This window comes from Oreochromis niloticus, linkage group LG13 (genome assembly GCF_001858045.2).
Source record: "Oreochromis niloticus isolate F11D_XX linkage group LG13, O_niloticus_UMD_NMBU, whole genome shotgun sequence".
In the NCBI taxonomy this organism is placed as follows: Eukaryota; Metazoa; Chordata; class Actinopteri; order Cichliformes; family Cichlidae; genus Oreochromis; species Oreochromis niloticus.
The window spans coordinates 11931289-11953912 of record NC_031978.2 but is presented as its reverse complement, the minus strand read 5'-3'; the positions used below and the strand labels follow the sequence as shown (position 1 = coordinate 11953912).

Sequence of the window (22624 nt, the reverse complement as noted above, 5' to 3'; positions counted from 1 at the left end):
ATGTCAGTCCTCTATCTGCAAAACTGTGGTTTCTACACGCCTCCAGATTCATCATTCTGTGTTAACATGAGCTACACCCCTGAAAGTCTATGCGTATAGAGCCGTAGTACAAGATATTTACCCAAAGAATTTTGAAGGAATAAGTTTAGGTACTTTTCTAGATAATGGAATTTTAGAATGGCCTTCTCAAAAAAGAGTCCTTAAAAAACTGTCTAAAAATAAACACCTCTAACCCCCAAATTTGCATAATTCCTATTAAAGAACTGCAATTTTCCTCTGGAATATCTTACAGGCAAATCAGATATGTTCAGAAGAGACATGGAGGAGCCCACTGACTAGTTTATAGTGTAATTTTGTAGACTCATGGCAATCCCCATTTATTTGTACTTTTTTTATTTATTTATTTATTTTCTCCACTTTGTGGCACAGTAGTAAAGAAATCATGACTGTAAGAGTAACTGCTAACGTTTTTCCAGTATTCGCATGCTTTCGTTTGCCTATGCAAAATTGATGAGACTAACCGGATAAATATTCTGGTACTGGTAAAAGTGATTTTGTTTCTCCAATTCTGCATCCACAGAAATTTAAATTCAGAGCCTCATAGATTTGAAACAGAAATTCCTGCCAATCTTTCTAAGAATGATTGCAGTCAGTCCAAGTGGGACAGGAATTCTTTGGAGACCTGTGCATGAGGTGAAGTTGACAGTATTGCACTGGTCACTGCAACTACTTGCAGTCAGTCTTCCACAGCAGAAGTATTCAGTGCAATCTCTGGGCAACCACCGATTTATTTATTTTATTTCATTATTAATATTTCTTTTTCATTCAGTCACAGAGAGCTAGCCACCATATTTTTATTCCGCTGTGACTGAGAGGAAAGGACTCTCCAAGATGGCTTTAATTAAAGAGAACAGAGTGTCACTACAGAATTGCTAGCTGCACATTTTTGTTTCTCGTGGCTATTTTTAGGCATCGAAAACCATGCTTAAAGTAGCTGTAGCTGCAGCGGCAAAGCAATAGCCCATAAAACCCTTGCTAAAGTTTCCAAATGCAATCAGTGAACACTGCGCTGTGCTTACTGAATATCCAATTATAGTGGCTGACTGATGTTTTACAAAATTATGACAACTGATTTCTCCCTGTGCACCTTTAGAGCAATATTGGACTTCTTTTCTCAGTTTCCTTCTGGTGTTAGACAGTTTGATAAAACAAACACAGAATACCGCTAAGATTTTTTTTTTTCTTCATTGACTCCTGATTCATCAGAGCGATTGAGGCAGTGATTGGCCGATTGATCAACAATTTCATTATTGCGAGGTCTTTTCCCCAGTGAAATACAATAACACCAAATGGTATTCACTATAGACTATGCTAATAATACAATGGGGGTAGTTTTGCTTTACACTTTGAATGACCTTTGTCTGAATATCCAAGACCTGACAGAGGGGGTTTTGGTTTTTAGTCTTCAGAATCTTTAAAAGTGAGTGAAAGTCAGTTTGAAGCAATAAGGAGACTAGAGGCAAACACTACATGTGTTGTTGTTCTAGGATATCGTTGGTTTGTTGCACGCCAAATGGCATCATTGAATCATCTGGACATTTATGTTCCTGATATGATGCTTTAAATGGCTTTGGTGCTCCCAGGATACTTGAGCACCAGTGTGAGTGTTTTAGCCTATCATACTGTAGCTGTCATGGATCAAGAAGTTTTTGGTCCAGCATGTGCGAGGAGTCAAACATGAAAGAATTTTCAGGATATAAAACCTTTAATGGTATCGTACATTATTGTCATTTCAAAGCAAAAGATCGCAGTAAATTTTTAGGTTTACGTCATGCATCATTGCGCATAACGGATGTACAAGACCTGAGTCAGTTAATATGAATTCTCATGAATTTGTGCATGCCTGTCTGTGTTTGTGATACGCAGATCCTGTTTTTCTGTGTCGGTTAAAATTAATTTGTCATTTCTGTCAAAGGTGAGTGAAAGACTTTGCTCAATGCCAGAAAGTCTCGCAACGTATAAAGAAGGGAAGTTCCTATACTGTCCTGCCTGAGTGCTCTTCCTCTCTCCCCTGCACATAAATTCACCTGTCGCACAGTTTCTGTTTTGTTTCCTCATCTACTGTAACATCTGAAGGTTATGACACAGGCATAAGATGTTTAACTGCACGTTCTTGTCCTCTTTACGGTGCAGCCCCGGAGTGTGAGTGGAGTGGAGATGAGAAAAAGGCAGGCGGCTCATATTGAGGCCCCACCCCAGGCCCCTGGACAGCCCCGACCCAACACCTGCTGCCTCTGCTGGTGTGGCTGCTGCAAGTGTCTCTGGTAAGAAAATGCAAAGCTGTACTAACGAAACTATTCCATGCAAACATTGTGCTATACTTTATTAGTTTTTAAGCAGCACCCGTGATGTATTCTGTTTGTTTGTCCATTCTTCACGTGAGTGCAGCATCTCAGGGATGCATTGAGAGAATATTTTTCAAATTTTTGCACGAAAGTTTTCTGCACACCTTATCAGTTATTTGCAAACCACAGTGCGTGACATGGGCCTGGTGAACTTGAGTCGGCCGTCAAGTTTGATGCATGTAAACGGTGCAAAGACGATGCCCGCAGAAACAACCCACAAGGCTGTTTGTTTCTACTGATCGGGCGTGATGACCGCCAGAGGGTAGAGTTTGCAAACATGTTTGTTTTGCACATTTTACTTCCATTGTTTGGTTTCGTTTTTTCCCCCACAAGTACTGCTGTTGCAACGATTAGCATGGCAACTCACGCTGGACTCCCATTGGCTCATCGGCAGACGCAGTTCATTGTGGCTGTAATGTTGCAGGATATCTTTAGCCACAACAGCCAACTTTGAACCTATGTCACTGTGTATTATAAAACCAGGGCTGTGCAGCCAAAACCAAAGCTAGGTCAAAGACCCGAGGATGAACTGGTTACATTTTTGTGATCAAAGGTCACTGATGTTGTGGTTTCACTTCAGAAACACGCAGTAAAGGTCGCTCACACAACATGTTTTTGGAAAATAAGTCATCATTTCATGCTAACCATAACTACTCACACAGCTGTTTGTTGGTTGTTGTTTTGTTTTTGTTTTTTTAGCAGTTTATTAAATTAAACTGTGAAAACAAAGCAAAATGTGTCACTTGCAGTGATTCAGCCTGACTATCACCAAAAAGCAAGTTAGGTACTAGCTGGTAGCATTTATCAGCTAAAATGTCAGATATTTTCCTCTGGAGCAGGTGGAGACCAACATAGAACAAAGAATGTTAGTCATCAAGTAGCTCTAAATAAATGATTATAATAAACACCTTTGTGCTGACAATGTCATGCTGTCTGATGGTTATGTCATTGTTGTTCCTCTGCAGCCCATGAAGAGGCCAAAAAATCCGTTATTGCCAGTTAAAGTTGCATAGAGTGTAATAAGTTGGCAGCGCAGACGAGCAGAATAAATAACTGCAGTCTGTTTTGCTTTAGATTAGCAGTATCTGACTTTATCTTTTGAAAAAGAGGCCCGAAGGAACCACTGAACAAAACCAGTGTCTGAATTGATCATACAATAATGCAAACAGCATTTTAGCATTGTGTGATTAGGCAGCAAGTTGACAAATTATTTATTTTTCTTAATGGTTTCTTCATTTTTGTGTTGTGCTGTTATTTTGAATAGTGTAGACATTTTTAATAGCGTGAGCCTTAAGAGATTAAAATACAGCCCTGGTACCTGAAATAATAAACAGTTGTCCTGCCCTTAATCCCTTTGCCCAATCTGTGATGTTTCACTGATACTGAGTTTTCCCTCAGCTGAATAAATTGTGATTTTTAATGGCAACACAAAGCTGGTGACTGACCAGCAAAAACAGAAAATAACATTTATTTCTCGAATTTAATTGAAAACATTTATGTTTTTCTTTAGTTTATTTTTAATGTCTCGTTATTGTGTCTCACCAGTGCCGACATAGTGTAAACTGTCCATCATTGATTACCTAAGCCCTTGGGAATCAAGGCTAGCAGGTTTAGACAGGCATGCAAACCAAGATCTGGCGGTTAAAACTAAAGAAGTTATGCAAAAATGCTTTATTAATATTATTATTATTATTATTATTATTATTATTATTATTGCTGCATTTGAGCATCTTTAGTCACAGATGGGCTGTCCACTTAATTCATCACCAGGCAGCCACCCCTACACGATCTTTGGCTTTGCTGAGTTATTTTGTGCTCCAGTTGTAATCAGCTGCAACTTTATCAGGCTGTGTCTGATTGACTACACGACATTGTCATGCAAAATCACCATATGCACAACTTAAAGATAACAGTGGTGCTGCATATAGATATACGAGGATTACTTGAAGCAGATTGCTTTTTAGTTTTTTTTCTCTTACACCGTGTACAGCTGCAGACTGACTGCTGTAGCTTGCTACTCTGTCACTCAGTGAACAGAGCCCTCCCTGTGCTGGGAAACCGCAGAGCAATGCTGTCCATGAATCTTTTTCCCTAAAAAAATGATGATTTTAATCAGCCAATTACCTTTCAAAAGCACAGTGCATTTAGACATGTAGACATGGCCAGGATGACCTGCTGAAGTCCAATAAAATCCAATAACCACCTTTTACAACCAAAATATGCAGAAGAGCATCTCTGAATGCACAACATGTTAAACACTGAAGCAAAGCTGCAGCAGCTGAAGACCAGGCTACCAAATCGAGACTACAAAATTGGAAGAAAAATGTTTTGTCTTTATTTCTGCTGTAAAGTTCAGATGGCAAGGTCAGAATTTGGCATAAATGAAGGCATGCAACCATCCGATCTTGTATCAGGGATTCAGGCTGTTGGTGGTGGTTCTATGGTGGGGAGATCTTCATGCATTTTGTTCCTCTTGTTACCAACTGAACAGAGTGAACCCATCATGGCTGTATCCAGCAGGATAACGCACTGTGTTACAAAACTCAAATCCTTATTGTCAGTTTTTTGAACACGACAATAAGTTCACTGTTCTCAAATGGCCTCCACAGTCACTAGATCTTAATCGAAAAGAGGATCTTAGTGATTTGATGGAATGGGAGATTTGCATCCTGGATGTGCACCCGTCTATTGGCCCCTCAATGCGGTGAGGTCGTTCTGTACCCTTAGCACACAAACAGCCCCTAATCCAAATGTTTCCGCCTCCGTGCTTGACTGTAGAGATGATGTTCTTTACTCAGAATTTTTGTTCCTCCAAACAAGTTGATGCTAAAAAGCTCAATTTTTGTTTTATATGACCACAACACTTTCCCCCAAGCCTGTTCGGAATCATTTCCTGAATCATTTCATTCACTGGCCACCTTAAGATGGGCCTGTATATGTGCCTTCTCGAGCAGGGCGACCTTATAGGCACTGCGAGATTTCGGCATAGTGTGTTATCAATGGTGTTGCTTACTGCCTTCAGATCATTAACAAGCTACTCCCGTGTAGTTTTGGGCCGATCTGCTTTCTCATCCTCACCCATAAGGCAAGATCTTACATGAAGGATAATTGATGGTCATTTCATATTTCTTCCATTATTATAATAATAATAATGATGACACAAGCAGTTGCCCCCTTCTCGCCCACGGTTATCGTCTGTAATCTTGTCCCTGAGGTCCGTTGACAGCTCCTTGGTCTTGCCATGATGGTGGGTTGTAGCGGATCAAATATTCAATGATATGCAAATCATTTCATAACTTTTATGAAATGTGTTTGGTTTTCTGGGTTTTTGGTTGACATTCTGTTTCGCTGTTACAAGGAGATGAGTCATAAACTAAAATCATTTGTATTATTTTTAACAAAGCAGTGCAGATGTTACACACAAGGATAGCCAGACAAGAGACACTTACAAAAAAGAAGCTATATTAGAGTATTGCATAACTAAAGCTGGTGAATAGCAGGACACTGACACAGTTTTCACTGTTTTAGCTTCAGGGGATTGAAGGAAAGCTGTGACTGCTACGTCAAAGTGCACGATGAACTCTGAAGAAACACCTCAAGATTTGGGGATATGTGTGCGTTTGTTTTCTCGTTGAGAGTAGAGGAGTCGAGTAGAACTATTATTTTGACTTTACATAAATGCTAGAGAGCATTTTTTTTTAAAGCTCGGACCTGTCATCTGTCACCATTTCTAAATTGTCTGTTTGACACCAAAATCTGAGCACAAACAGACAGGTTAAAAATAAGTTTTGATATTTGGGGGAAGCAGCAGAGTTTCCAGGGCGTCGCTGAGTTCAGCCGAGTTTCAGTTTCAAAAGTTCAGGGCAATTGTGGCTCAGCTATAATTAATATTAGAGCTGGAAGTATTAGTCAGTGGTTTGACAAGAAAAATGCATGGGGCTAAAAATCTCTCTCTCAAAATGTGAATTTTTAGTGTCGTGTGATTGTAAAATAAAAAAATGTCAACTTTGGTAAAGGTTGGTGATTTTATTTTTTTATTTTTTATTTTTTTAAACATTTAGTTTAAAAAAAAAAACAACAAAAAAAAACAGTGATGATGTGCATTTGTCCCAGATTAAAGGACCAGAATCCAACACAACCAAAAAGAAAATAGTCAGTATCCTGTCACATACAGCTTTCACTTTAGGGAATAAAACCTCCAGTACCATGTTGCCCATGAGCAAGGCACAAAGCCAGGTGCTAGTACGCAGCTCCTATAGCTGCTTTGCTGTGGCTCCAGTCTTGCTGCGAGAGGGGAGTGAATGAAACATTGTTTTCAGGCAGTGAATGGTGAATGTGCTGCTTTTTTCACACCACTTCATCTGAAGTGGTGGCAGCCTGTGGACTGTGACTCTGCTGTGTGGTTTTCAGTCAAACGCTCATGTCAGATCTCCAGAATGAGCCTGGAAATTTGTCCTCAGAACCCTATATGTTTATTTATTTTAGTGTCGAGGCCAGCAGGGATCATTAGTCCAGCCTGTGTGACACTGCTTAGAGTTGTATGCGAGCTGCTTGTAAAGCACATATTGCTCTCTGTCTCACTTTTTTTGCAGTCGCGCCAAGTCGAGAAGTAGAGGCGTGTGTGAGTTCGTGAAATTTCTTGTGCTGTTTTAGAGGATCAGGGTGTATGAAAGTATTAATCTTCTTTTTATTTTCTCCCAACCTCTTACCCTTTAACCCCTCCTCATCCACCCTTACACAAGGCCCTATTCTGGTAGGGGTGCCTTCTATTTCCATCCACACATCACATGCAAAACAGCTGTGAGGAACAGCCTGTATATTTAGCAGTATTGTGAGGGCGCCAGGGGGCTGAGGCTAGCTTAGCCCATTACTTCTGCACAATGGGGACTTTGACAAGAGACTGCAAGAGGAAGGAAAGATCCTCCATGGTGGGGACAAAAATAGACAGCTCAGTGTGTGTTGCATTGTGGACTCAGCAAGTGTGACTGAGCTACGATAGACACAGAGGCTACCGTGAGTGTTTGCATAAAGACCTTAACTGATGCTTTATTGTTTTAACAGAGTACAAATTAACAGCTGAGAGAGCAGAGCTGCTTTATCAGGTTTTATCAAGGTGGTTTCTTAGTGAGAAGCAGGAAGTAGAAAATGTCTGCCAAGCCACTGTTATGCATTTGAGACTTCATGGTATAAAACTGTAGCTTGCAGTATTCCTAGTAGAAAGCAGAAATTTCAGTTGACACATAAGAGATTTAAAATGTGTTACTGCCTTTTTGTCCACGAGTCCTGACTTGGTGGGGTAATCTTTTTTTTATTTAATTTTTTTATCTGCTATTACTAAGTCCTGCTCCTAAATTTATACCACATATCTCTCTTATCTACACTCCTCTGCACAGTGCTACTGCACAGTGCAAATTTACTTAAATGTAGGCCTGCAGGAAAGTCTAACCAACCGCTGAACAGTAAGGCATACAGTAAACACAACCCACATAACCGTTTCCTTTTTAATAGTTTCAGACGCATGCAGATACACTTTTCATACAGCACTGTTTGTAGCTCTTTGCTATTTTAAACGATATGTGTAGAGAGTGAAGGTTGGGGCTGTACTGAGAGGATGGTTTAGACAGCGTGAGATGCTGGGACACGAAAATATATCAAGTGTTTATTAACCCAAAGCGGCTGTGCTTGCTGACAGTTACTGGAGCATGCTGTCAGTTTAGATATAATTGATATAAGCCTCTGGCTGCCATTTATTTGCCTCCTGATGCTGTGCATTATGAGGCAATTCCCAGGTTTAACACTGCGCTTTGGTTTATTTGACAGCTGGTGTACCCATGGAACAATAGACAGAGGATTACAAATAAATCTGGCTCTATGTAGCTGATCGAGTAAATTTGACTCCAGCGTCTCCTACACTTGTGTTGTTGGCTAGCTCTTAAGATCCTTCATGAGAGGAGAAATCGAGTTGGTTGGATGTAAAGAAGAGAATGCAGAAGACGTAAAGCAGTGCTTTACTTAGGTGGATAGACTGGACAAAGGATGTTGAAGATGGAGTTTCTTGGTCGGAGGAAAATAGGAGTACTACAGAAAAGATTCATGGATGTAGTGAAGGAGGGCTGGTGGGACAGAGGAAGATGGAGGCAGATGATCTGCTATGGTGGTGGGAGGGCTCACGACCTGAGCCTTTCCTCCCTGCAGTTTTAGTTTAGTTTTGTTGTTGTTCTGTAGCATGCTGATGAAAGTGAAATCATTTTTTAAGCATAATGATCCCTATGAACACTTTTAATTATCATATTAGGGAAGTCTGACCTGAATAAACAGTGTTGTCATTTTTTTTTTTTTTTTTTTTTTTTTTTACTGTTGTAGGACTAGCTTCCCGGCTATCAGCAGCAGATGATTATTTCCTATTGGGAAGCTTTTTATTACAGTAACAGTAATCTAATAACTTGCAGTCAGCTTAGGTAATGTTGTATTGGCTTCACGTGTCTCCTCTGCTCCATGAAAGGGCACATAAATTATGTAAATGACAAATTATTTATGAATTATTGATTTTCCCTTCTCCAATCTATCCAGAGGTAGAGAAAACACTGACACGTTCATCAAAGTCAATTTAATGTTACGACCCTAAGTGTATATAAATGTTAAAGAAACATGTCCATTTTAATAGACATATATTGAGGCTTTTATTTTGGCATGTATAATACTTTCTTCCTCTGATCCAGGAACGAAGACAGAATGGAGAGGAGTGAACGACAGACCTGCACCAAGATGGACAGTATTGAAGCTACTGAAGAACAGTGAGTTCAGCTATCTATTCTCCTGTTTGTGTGCCTCTATCAGTCTAACACAAGTGTGTCTTTTTTTTTTTTTAACTGTAGACGCCCCAGCCTAGAGGAGGTGTTGTCGTGGGCACGGAGCTTTGAGATGATGCTGCGCTCGCTGGAGGGCCGGGAGGTTTTCAGGCAGTTCCTGCGTTCTGAGTACAGCGAGGACAACCTGCTTTTCTGGTTGGCCTGTGAAGAGCTGAAAAAGGAGACGGATCCCACAGCGGTTGATGAGAAGGCCAGGATCATATATGAAGATTATGTGTCCATATTATCACCCAAAGAGGTGAGCCACCACAGGAACGCAACCGAAACACTTTAAATCAAGACCTTGCACTAAATGGCAAACAGGTTTCCTCGGGTTCATCTTTAGTCCTGATTTATCAAACTCATGGCTGGATTGCTTTGGTAGTCTCCAGTAATTAATCCTAATGAAACTGCCGATGCTTTATTTTTCTTCTCGTTCCACTAGTTGTGTTAGGGCAATTTCCAAGGAATGCATGTGGCTATCAGGAATAAGTGTGATCACTTTACTATTCCCAAGATAAATTTTCCATTTAGCTACTACTTTATTTCCCATCAGCCATAGCTAGACTTCGTGTAGGGTTCATCGCTAATTTGAAAATGTGCCCATGAGAAGTCACTGAACTAAAACTGTAAGCACAGTTCATGGCAATGGGCTCTTATTTCTGATTTGCTATGCAGACATGTGCTAATGTGATTTACAACTATAAAACGATCAGTTTAATATTGGATAAATTCCTCCTTTGCAAAGGAAAAATAAAACAAAAAAACTGGTCTTCACTCTGCGCATAGATATGGGAACTCTGCAGGTATACTGTGGTATCTGGAACAGTAACTCTGGCAGGATCCGTTGGTTGCCTCTGTTGTACAGGCTAGTGCTGGCACACCCTGCAGATCTGTGTCCCTCGAGCCATTCCTCAGTGTTATTTAATTATTCTATTAGTAGGGTTGTCACAATACTAAAATTTTAAACTGGGCACCAGTACCCTGAAAGATACCATTTCTGATGCCAATTAGGAAGAAATGACTAAATTAAGCATTTTTTTTTATTTAAAAAAAAAAAGAAAGAAAGAGAATTAGATCATTACTGGTTTGTGCAAATGTATTCATCTGTTTATTTCCTGTGGCTTCTGGTGACTTGGCACCATATTTCCTTGCTGATCAGAGTTGGTAAGGTAGGGTGCCACAGCTTCTAGATGCAGACTTTTGTCTGCTTCATTTCCTGTCTGTTTCATAGCTTAACAGACAACTAATGTTACCAGTTACGCTGATGACAACACAAAATTCCTCATAAAGACCGGGGTGTTAGTCTTTAAGACGCCTCGTCACATTTGTTGTGTTGCTATTCATCTGTTCAGCTGCCAGTGAGGGGAGGGCCTGTGTACCATCACGTCTGCAGCAGTGCTGTGTGGAAAAAAACAAAAAGAATGAGACTATTGCAAATGAGTAGCTAATCCATGTCATGGCTACGGTACCGATGGTACCAAAAAACAAATCAAGTACCATCACATTTTTCAGAGTTGTGGTATTAAAATGTACTGAATGCATTCTGGTGATGTCCGTATCTATCATTGGATTTGATGCTCTGGTTAATCGGGTTATTTGTGCTTATTTGCTTACTGGCTTTACTTTTACGCAAATTGCTAGGTTTGTAATGCCTCAGAAAGGCCCTTTGTGGTATGACTACACTCAGAAGCATGATTGGGGTTTATACAGTAAAGTCAGTGAGCCTAGTCACTTTATTCAGCAGGGGTCTATGCATTTTCTTAATCTTTTACACTCTGAAAAAACTGAACTTTAATCATGCTTATTTAAAAACTGGCTAGCAGTGTGCTGGTTGTTGTGTTTGCATCTCTACTTCATTTTTGTTTCATGTAAATACTATTTTCACACGACTCAGTATGTTGTTTATGTTATTTCTGCCAACCAGACTGATTGTAGTGGTTGCAGTCTGTCACAACATTATGCTTACCTTTCTGGGGAGGTGCATGATTCAATGCAGAAGTTGAAGTCCTTAGCACATTTCCTGTGTAATGTCCCAACAAACCACAGATCATCACTTCTACTTAATTTTGTTCTCCTTACCCGAGGTGAGTCTGGACTCACGGGTCAGAGAAGGAATAAACCAGAGCCTGGCGGAGCCGAGCAACCTGATGTACGAGGAGGCCCAACTCCAGATCTACACCCTGATGCACCGGGACTCCTTCCCCCGTTTCCTCAACTCCTCTGTTTACAGAGACCTCCTGGCCAGCAGGAGGCGCACCTGCCTCGACACCTAGTCCCCCCCAGCCTCCATCATCGCCATCAAACGCCAACAAGACTACTACTTAAACTTCAAATACTACTATGGTGCCAGAAGTCGGGTTTGGAAAAATCTCTCCCTCGTTTTTGGTTGAAAAGGCTGAGTGACATCCGAGATAGCTGGTTATTAGTTTTTTTTTATTTATATTTTTTAAGCAATTTATATCCAGTTCTCTGCTGGAGCTAGGTCAGCCTTTGCTGGTTGGTTATTGGTCAGTTTTAGACCATTAATGCTGGCCAGTGATTGTTTTGCTAGCAATTTGTGCTTTTTGTTATGGTTGACTGGCCAACCCACGTATCAGCTATCAGTTGAGATGGCCAACCTAGTGGCCCGCTGTTGGTTAACTGTGGACAAAGACTCCTGAGGAGGTGGGAACAGAGTGCGAGAGAGAGAGAGACAAAAAGGACAAGCCCACTGTTCCTGTACTGTAAAATTTTAGACCTCATGCTTTTTACCCTCACTTAGTGATATTCTCTGTCTTTACTCATTCTTTTTAACAATTTTTTAGTTTTTCCAAGTCTGTCCCATTCCTCAGATGTCTTTCATTTAATTTTGCTTTTCATTCCTTCACTGTCCAAACATGACACCTATCTGTCGGTGGGATTTAGGGCATTTTTTTGCCCTTTTAACCAGTAGACACACTGGCTCTGCATGCAGCTCTCTCTCACTATGATCGCTTGATGATATAAGCCGCGGACTGCAACTGTTTTTGAATATTAAGAGGTATTTAAGGGGGGCGGGGAGGACTGTATCTCTGTTTGGCTGTCTGTGTTCAGTGATGGGAAAAAGTAAACTTCTGACATCTTTAGGCTTACTGCAGTATTTTTATCGAGGAGATTTGAAGGCGTCTGCAGCACGTGCAGCACCTACCCATTTATCCACCTGTCCATCCAATCCATCCGTCCATCCAAGCACTTTCCTTCTTTAGGATTCGTTAACTGGGAGAAGTAAGGGCTAGAATTGTGGTTGGGCAGCTACATCTATTATTATTACTCATGAACTTTAGACAAAAAAATCTCTCCACTGAGAAAATCACAATGCCTTTACATGCAGGAAAAGGCAGCACAAGTGCTGCTGGAGGTTTTCTGGAAAGCAACCACAGTTTGTCCACCAATCCCTACCTCCCTTTTTTTTTTTTTTTTTACCCTCGTTTCCCTCCCTCCTCCTCCTCCTCCCTCCAGTTCAGACCATCAAGGCCTGACAAGCACAGGTGCCCAGTCTAGGGGAAAAAACGCAGCTGGAGAAAAACAAACAAACAAAAAAATACATTGAATCCAAATAAATAGTCATCTACATTTTTAAATTCTTGAGCAGAAAAAGAGGGCTTACCTTGTAGTGTTTTACAGTAAATTTTTGAGCATTATGGAAAGCCGCTTCTGCTTTAAGAACAGTAGCAGAAATTGCAGGTGCGGGTGTAATGTAAAAGGTTATCAAACCCTGGCTTTTGTCTGTAAGGCTTTAGTTGTGTGTGAGATTGGATGCCTGTTATAAGCAGTTACGCCGAACCAGGTGCCAAACACGATGTCAGAGATGCCGTGATGACGACAGTAGTGGTCGCTAGGCTGTGGAGCCTTGGTCCTTCTGCCGTGTGGTGGTCCTTCAGTTAGCTACTGCCCGTTCAAGACGCTTGTTTCTTCATACCAGAGCTAGTGAAGAGGGTTGGTAATAACAACGCTAGCACACGGGGCTAGTAAAAGCAGCTTGCATAGTCATGCTACACACTCGCCTTTTCAACCAGCCGTCTAGGTTTCAGCATGCTGTAGTCAAGCAGTTAGCATGCTTGTGCTAGCCATGCTAATTTTCTACTCCACTGCCAGCCCTCGTGCACACTCTGGTTTGTTTTTCTAATCAGACTTTGACAGCATGCTACGGTAAAGGTGTGTGTTTATGGTACAGTGACACATTTACCAGAGAAAAAAAACGAGAAAAGTTTAAGGGGTTTTGCCAAACGTCCCATTAACATTTTTAATATATGAAATGATTTTTTTTAATGATGTAAACATTTGAACATGAACTTTGTTCCTGGCCTGTGGATGTACAGTAGACAGTGCATGAGTGCAGTATATGCTTTTTTTTTTTTCTTTTTTTTTAAATTAACTGAGCCTCTGAGTGTATTCAGCACTCGATAGGTAGCTGACCTCCTGGCTTGGTTGGGTGAGTAGTGCCACATCTTAGTGTCAATGAAACGGTGCCACTCCTCACTGATTAATGTAGGCATCCATGTTTCTGGCTGCTTTAACTACCTAACATTCATGTGCCAAGCTTGGTCTAGACTAAATATAAGAGCGGATGGTGCACGGCGCCTAGCAGGCCGTTGAACTGCAATTGGATGTCAATTTGAGGCTCTGTCTCACTTGTCGTAAAGTTGATTAATAAACACCTTTCAGGATATAAAGTTTTTGTTTGTTGCCACTGTTTCTAAACTGCAACTTCAGGTTTTGTTGGAGAAACTAAGTAAGGAAACGAATGAATTTAAAAAACAAAAAAAACAAATCCTTTGCAAGAGCCTGGGATTTTGATGTTTCCTCCAGACTTATTTCAACAAAAGAAACAGACAGGATGTCACAGTAGTACGAAAGCTGTCTGCTGTGAATAATGGTCAGGAGGACAGGTTGAAACTAATAACCACGCCACAGTTTTTCAGTGTTCCTTATTAAAAATATACTCTTGTTTAACCTTTGGCACTATAGTACTCAAATTCAAGCTATGTGAATATCCATAAGGGCTTGAACTGATATTGCTTGGCTGCTTTAATGAAGAGCTGTGCATGCATGCGCCCAGTTGATCAGAAGCAGAGGAATACAGAGTAATTTACCAATTCTGATACCGCAGGATCAGTTTTCACTCTCACTCCTTGGAACAGTTTTACCTTTTCACTAATCGAAAGCATTTTAGACATTTGTATTTGGACAACTCTGGAACTTTTTAACTCACTCATAAAGCTCTCATGCAGACAAATCCCTCTTCTGCACACTATAGCTACATTTCCTTTTTTTTTTGCAGGTTTTTTTCAGAGTCTATATAAGTAACATGAGAATGTTTCACCAACAACCAGATATTGAAATCATGGTGCAATCAAAACAAGTTTACATTTATAAATTGTGAGATGTGTGTACCTTATTAAATACTCATAACAGTGGGAAGCTAACAGCCAGCAGGTTTGAAGCTGGCGCGAGTCTCTGCCCAGGGCTAACGGGCAGGCTGGAGTTTAAAACTGGGAGCGTTTTACAAGGAGGACAGACACGGTAGAAACCCAGGTTTTCTGCTCGCGTCCATTCCTCGTAATTTATTGTGACTTTTACACAGCGGGGAGAAGTACACGGTTGTTTATTTTTAATACCTGCGTTTTTAAATGTGGATTTTGCAAGCAATGACGATGATGTGAAGTGATATAGTTGTCATCGCTGAGTTTAGATTTGTGTCTTTAAATTTCCATGGATTCCAAGTGAGAGGGTCTTTAAAATGTGGCTGTGGTTTTATTGACTAAAAAAAAAATATATATATATATATATATATATATATATAAAAAATATTAAATAAAGGTTGCGAGCTAGAGCTGAAGTGTCCTAACGGGATGGAGGAGGTTTGCGAAGCTTTGGCCTTACTGACATGTTTTATTTTTTTTCTTTGTATTAAAAAGAAAACAAACGTCTCTGTAGGCTTTTCACTACCTCTCATGTTGGTTAATTTATTTCACATCTAGTTGTCAATGTAAAAGTTGTTTTTAGATCTACTTGAAGCCTAACACTGTAAACAAAAATGTGCACAGAAAATGACTATGTATATGACCAGAGGGTTTAAAGAGAGTTTGGCCTAGTCAACATATTTTTGTTTGTTTGTTTGTTTGTTCGTTTGTTTGTATGTATGTGTGTTTGTTTTGAATTGTGTTGAGCTGAACTAGATTTTGCATCTCTATAAAGAATTCAGGAATCCACTGTCTAAGGGCTAATCCCATTTTTGCCTATGCAAATCTGTTACTGTGGGTGAGTTGGGAAAGGGTGAGCTAATGCACCTTTCACCTGTTTTAGATGGACCATGGTTTACATTGCCCTTTGCTGATATTCTTCAATCTTATTCAGCAAAAATGTACGCTTATTTTTGTTTCTATATATAAATATTATATATATGTGTGTATATATATGTATACATATATATACACATATACAAAACAAGTAATATACAGAGTAAATAGTATATGCCTTCGTGATGATAAAAAAAAAAAAGAAACCTTGATGAAAACAAATAAATGTGTTGTCTGACATTATGTGGCTGTGTGCTGGAGTCTTGGTAACCTAGATGACTGGAATTCAACTTGACTTTCATAAAACTGTCATTACTCAGGCTACAAGACTTGTAGCTGACCCTGTGCAGTATTACCTGACTGAAGGAATAAATTTTATTTATTTTAAGAACAACCAAATCATGACTTTCTGTGACAAACATGTTACCCTGACAGTAGCATGTTATTAGACAGTGGGGTAAACAGGGGACCACCAAGGACTTGTCCTTATCATTTTTAAAGCCTAAGACTATGTAACTTTTGGTAGGAAAAGCCTTTTGTTGCCAAAGTAGGGGTAGGCAGGTGTTTAAAGAAAAATACATCCATAGTTTTTATGAACTGAGAAGGAACTTCACTCCTGCATCTCCTCTGGGCTTGTGATGCCTGTGATAAAGAATTTTGATCAACTGCAGGTCCTTACAGACCAAATCACACATGGGAGAAGCTTGCCTTTAATGCTTTAACTAAAATCGAATGAATTAAAATCTACTCAACTAAAATGCAACCGGAAACAATATCAAAGTGCTACTACAAAAAGACTTGAAGGCAAACTTCTCCCACTTCTGACCAGATCGGGTGAGTAGTACAAGACGAGGATGAAGAACATAGGATAAGGTGGTACATTGGGCTAAGCCAGAGACTTTAAAGTTGGAGAATGTGAAACCAGAAGGGGTGTGACGTACAACCATATTCCTGTGCTCGACCTGTTAGTGGGGCTTGAAACAAAGAGGGGAGAGTGGCAGGAGGAGGGATGATTTTTCTTTTTTCTTTAAATTCTGTAATTGTTTTGTTTCTCCCCCCCACTTTTTTTTTTTTTTAAATCCACATTTCTGCCTACTACAATTTCAGGGTTAAAACAAAATATTGTTTAGAAGTAGCACAAGTCATAGAGTTAGCAAACACGCTCAGTAATGTCAGTCGCACAGCAATTTTGTTAGCAATAGCTAACATTAGCCACTTCGTCACAGAAGCCTAAAGACTGCTCGGTGAACCCTTGGCAAACTGATCGCTATGAAAAAAAAATTTCTCTGATCGATTGGTGAGCAGTTGCTGTGGTACTACTGTAGTACTAAAACTTGAAAAAAGTGTGAGGCAAACTGAACACTGTTCGCCTTAAAAAACTAAAAAAAACTCACTGCTGAAATGGACCTTATTAAAAAAATTGGACGTAGTTACCATGACATCACCCATAGTTTTCTGAAGTCCTCTTTGAAACTTTGAGATTTCTACCATTGCCATCATGGTTTAAAAAAATGTGACTATGACTAACGACTAGCGACTTGTGATTGAACAAGTCCCCAGCCAGTGAGTATACCATGGATAATCATCCTTTTTTAAGCATAGTATAAGATTCACAAAAGATACTTATATTTTTTATTCAAACTAAATTAAAATGAGTGACTGAAATCATAAACTCATCACAAAAGTGTTCAACTGGGTCAGGACAGAAATGCTCGCTCCTGTAGACTTCTATAGACCTGTATGTCTTTCAAGACTCTTTTGCATTGGGTTAATTTTTGGCTTTGGGAGCTACATCTGTGTTGTATACGGTCTATGGCTGAAGCAACATGTTTCAAAAGGCGCAGCTTTTACTTTGAAGGCGTTGCACTCAGTTTTAAAACCTCTTGGCGAGTAGTCAGCATCACGCAAACTTAGGGCAACTGTAGCAATCTACTAAACCATCGTATACTACTTTGCTATCAGTTTCAGAGATGGCAAGCAACATCCAGAATCCTCTCACACCTGGTTTGAAAATGCTCCTTTTTCCACTGTGACTGATGGTTGCCAAGTGGTCTCCAACTGGTCTCTACGCCTGTGTGACAGGAGCCTTAGTCACATCCAAACTTTGAGTATACTGAGTGGAAAGAGTTTGTTTTACTGCTTATGAATATAATTGTTTTATTTCTAAGAGTGAGACCGTGTTATTGACTCATTCAAAAGTTACATAGTCTCACTTTTTAAGGGCTTTGGAGTTGGCGCAAACATGGAAACAAGCTAGCCGAGTCAATGACAGTATCTGCCTTTGAAGTGTGCACTGTCCACACACAAGTCGCAGTAATTCACTATAACCATTCAAATAAACCCCGCTCACCATGAAATATTCCACATTTTATTGTGATTATCTTTGTTGTTTGTCAGTGGACTCTCCACGAATGTTGTGAATTATATGATGAAATGAGTGCAGCACTGTGGCAACAGCAACTTATTTTTCTATTCTTCAACTTACTGTTCTTTTTGTAGCCACATCCAGTCAGACTATCACTGTGTTTATACAGTAGCATCGATGTGGAGCAGAAGTGGGCTTTGTGTTTGTTAAACACTCCACTAATGCAAAACGTTAGACTAGTCAGTAATAAGTTACTTACAGGACCATTTATTCAGCTCTAATGAGCCACTTTTAACGTTCAGTTGAGGTTTGATTCAGATCTAAATTATTTTTGAACTTTTTTTTTTTTGTAAGGAAAATTTAGCTCCTGAACTGAAATGGAAGTGACAGTAGGATGTTTGATGCTGTGTGTGTGTGTGTGTGTGTGTGTGTGTGTGTTCCTTCTTCCCACAGTGCATCATGGCTAAAGAAAGTTTTATCAATTGATGTCGGTTTTGTGTGTTCCCTCAGTTGGATTTGGTGCCTCTTTATGCTTCACAACAGACCTCAAGATCTTGTTTTCTTGTCTGTCTCACTCTCCCCCTGTCGGGCTTACGCTTTCTCTCTTTGTGACATCACATATACAACTCTGTTATTAGCCGTTAGTGGAGAGACGGGCCTATTTTACAGCAAAAAATTGCACTGATGTTTAATTTCTCCCTCATGAATTCCCTCATATTGTCTGTTTTGTACCTCTTCCGGAGGTGTTTGTGCTACTCTCGGAAAGAGATTTTGTCCATGCGGGTACTGCTCGAAGTTGGTTCTCAACAGTTTTAGGCAATCACTTCTCTCTTTATTGATTTAGATGCCTAAGCCTCTTGCTTTATGTCATGCCTTTGTAGATAGATCACGGACATCGAGAAATTATCTGCAGGTGAAAATGAAAAAAAGAATTTTACCGTCACTTTAGGCGATTAGAAAAGTGACATTGTTTTCTATTCAGCATGCTTTGTGCTAAATAAATGAAATAATTCAGTTATTTGCTATAAACGATACTGTATGAGTATGTATTCAAGTACTGCAGTATGCAGACAATTAAAAATATGAGAAACTCTTTTGAGAGGGTCATATTTTTCTTCTAGTATGTTTGACTATAATATTGATGGTTATGGGTACTTAATTCTTGTTTTGAGTGTCTCATGAATTACCCGAATGATTAAATGAACATCTTTGTATTAACAGATATGGTCAGTTATTTCCACATGCATGATTTGAAGAGAGATTTTACCAGGACAGTGCTTTTTAATCCAGAGTCAGGCTCAACTTTTCGCTGTTTTTCACTGGTTGCTTGACACGTCTCTTGAGCGAGATCCTGATTGCTTTATTTTGACAGGTGAAATTTAATCTTTGTGGTCACTAATGGTCCAGAAGGTGGTCTGGGGTGAGATGTATATTTAATTTGGAGCCTCATCCTGACGCACTAAACAGATGTGACCTCCCTTTTCAGAATTGAAATGCAGAGATGAGAATAGTAGCCAGTTTAAGGGTGACGTCTTAAGACATTAGAAAGCATCTCACTGTCTCCAATCTTCAAGATGACTGCTTGTATGTATGACTTTGAAATTTATCAGAGGAAACTGATTGTCAGTTCTTAACTGTAGCATGTAAAGACTTTTATATCTCCTAGTTTAAACCCAACCTCATGTTGTAAAATAGCACTGGAGGGACTCAAGTCGTGTGTCACACAGTGATTTAAATCTGTACTCCAAGAAAGAGAGAAAATTATTATTAGGGAGTTTGGACTTTGCAAGAGATATTCAGTCATGCTTGTACTGGCATTTTTTTGCATGATAGAACAAGACAGACAAAATATTTAAAAACAAACAAACAAACTAGGTTTAAAGAAAATTGCAGGGAGGAGTGTGAAAAGGAAAACAGATGATATATACTTATGTACTTTTTTTGGTGAGATTTATTTGGGAAGATGGGAAGAAACTGCAAGCCTGGCCCGAGGTTATTATTGCTGCAGTCACACTAGGGAAAAACGGGGTTGGAGACTGAGGCATGACCAATTATTGCAACCGTGTGCCGTTTTGGAACCATCTGCGTGTATTTATAAATTAGATGCCAATTATTTGCAAACGAGAGTGACTCTAGTCAGCCTGAGTTGACTGCTGGTATTTCTTTATTTTCAATGCCCGAGCCTCTTGCTTTATGCCATGCTTTTGCAGGTAGATCACAGTTGTTGAGCAGTTTTCTGCAGGTGAAACGGGTTGCCTGGTGGGAGAGAGGCCGCTCCCCAATAGGCAACCTGTGAAATTGCCTTATACTTGAAAGTGGTTGTTGCAACCACTTGCAATCAGTCTCCAACCAATTGCAAAATATTCAGTGTATTCACCAGGAGACCATTGGTTTATTTTTATTTTTGCCATGTTAATCTTTCCTCTAGTGTGACTGAACCATAAGCTACAAATAAACCTCACATAAAACCATTCTTTTCTTTTTTGTAACAGCAGCAGGCTCCAGTTTCATACTTGCAGTCCCTGTTTTACTCTCATCAAGAAAAGAAAATAAGCCTATTAGCTGAACGTCACACTGTTTCTTTAAGAATAAACAGCCTAAAAAATAATAGAGCTTTGTGAAATTAAATTAAATAAACAAAAAGAGGGAAACTCAAACTGCAAATGTCCAACTAAGTACAGAATGATTATGTCTCTGTGGTGGCTGAAATGTGCCAAACTAATAATCTACCTTCCACTTCAGTGGAACGAGGTGAAAAGAATTGTTGGAATATAAAAAGATCCTGATGAAACGCATTTCATGAGCTTTCTTTTCATGTTGCTGTTGTGGGTTTGTGTCACTTCTGAATCATTCACATGTAATCCAGTTACCCAACAATTAACCAACAAAACCATATAATGGGCACTGAACCTTTTGAGACGTGACTGATGTGGATTGCAAGCAACCAGATCAGCTCCGAGTAAAATTGTACAACTCACTCACAAAAGAAGCTTGCTATTGTTTTTAATTTTATCTTTACTGTTGCTGTTAATTTATTCCAGTCAGAAGTTTTTCTGTCATTGTTGTTTTTTTGTTTTGTTTTTTTTTTAATCTGAAAAGACACAAAAAAATGTTGTTCATCAGCCTTTAACTTCGTGAGCATCATGTTTACACGGTGCTCAGTCTTGGTACACTTTGATCTACGGTTCTGTCTCTGTCTTTGTTTACACAATGACATCTTGCATTAAAAGAAAACTCCAACTTATGGTAACTGCCCTTGAATATCTGTAATTTAAATCGTGCTGCTAGAGAAAGAAATCTAAATGTAACAACTTACAATAAATACTTAATAGATTTTTGCCAAATGTGACTGTGTTTTTCTTTGAAGGTGTGGGAAATAACCGGTGACTCTGATTTAAGGGACTCCAAATTGATTGTGTGAGAAAATCAAAGTTTTACAGACCAGGTCTGAAACAAAAGAAATATCCAGTGAGCAGCATTTGTGTCGATCAAAAGTCCCTGATGCCAGAGGTCAGGGAAGAATGGCCAGACTGCTTCAAGATGATAGGAAGGCGGCTGTAACTCAAATAGCCTTTCCTTCCAACCAAGATATGCAGAAAAGCATCTCGTTGGACCTTGAAGCAGGTGGGCTGCAACAGAAGACCACAGTGGGCACCGCTCCTGTCAGCTATGACGAGTGATCTGAGGCGACGATTGAGTTCACCAAAACTGGACAATAGAAGATTGGATAAACATTGCCTGGTCTGTGCCTTGATTTCTGCTGTGACATTTGGATGGTGGGATCAGGATACATGATGAAGTGAGCGGCGAGTTGATGCATTTTTATTGTAATTTCCCTTTTATTAATTATGGCAGCAGTAGGAGGGAGAGAGGTGGGGCATTTACGGGATGGCAAGGACTAAGTTCAGTCTCTTATTTCATCAATTTATCATTTTAGCCCAGAGTTAAATATCTTAAGTAACTATCAAGCAGGTGTACAGCCAATTTTGTGTAGGGATTCATGGATGAACTCTCTTTTGTAGCTTTTTAAGCCTGTTCCTTCATTTGTATACCTGAAGCTGGCCAGTTTTCACTTTTCTGGTACAACAATACAAATAGTTTTCCAAAATTAAACAGTAAAAAAGGAACCATTTTAAAATCCAGACTGCAATCTGTCCACATAGGAAACTGTGCAAACGTTTTAGGCCACCACTTATTTCTTTATATTTTTCTGGAAAAATGGGTAAAGCGGTTTGTTGAAACATGCAACATATATGGAAATGCACTATATAAGGCAAAAACAGAATTTGTACAATTCTAATAGCCTGAACTCTCTTGGGTCATCTGTCTTGTAATTTCTTCAAGTGGTCTTCAGGAATAGTTCTTAAGGCCTCTTGAAGAACATTCAAAGCTTTTCTTTGGATGTTGGCTACCTTTTGTTACATCCTCTGTAAAACTGATTGCAAATTGCTCCAATAATGTTTAGGTCTGGGTTCTGGGGAGGCCAATCTATGACTGATATTGTTCCACTGTGTGTTTTTTCTGTCTAGGTATGCTTTTAAGCTTTATTGTCTTGCTAAACCACTCTAGACAGTCTAATCACTGTAGACAGTCACTGTTGCACCTCTCCTGACCTGCATGCAATTTGAACCAAAAATTCATCACTGGCTGGAGGTTTCTTCCTGTTAAAAGGGAGCTTTTCCTTTC

At 39.6% G+C, this 22624-nt stretch overlaps 1 protein-coding gene across 1 annotated transcript in view; it reads left to right on the top strand.

The window, feature by feature from the left end:
* The window catches only part of rgs17 (regulator of G protein signaling 17), a 28101-nt gene extending 6819 nt beyond the window's left edge, over positions 1-21282 (top strand). Inside the window, exons 3-6 of the mRNA XM_003438300.5 lie at positions 2194-2324; positions 9125-9199; positions 9281-9512; positions 11341-21282. Of these exons, the coding sequence (XP_003438348.2) occupies positions 2194-2324; positions 9125-9199; positions 9281-9512; positions 11341-11529 (627 nt within the window). The 3' untranslated portion in view covers positions 11530-21282. The remainder of the gene's footprint in view (positions 1-2193; positions 2325-9124; positions 9200-9280; positions 9513-11340) is intronic.
* The last annotated feature ends 1342 nt before the right edge of the window (positions 21283-22624 follow it).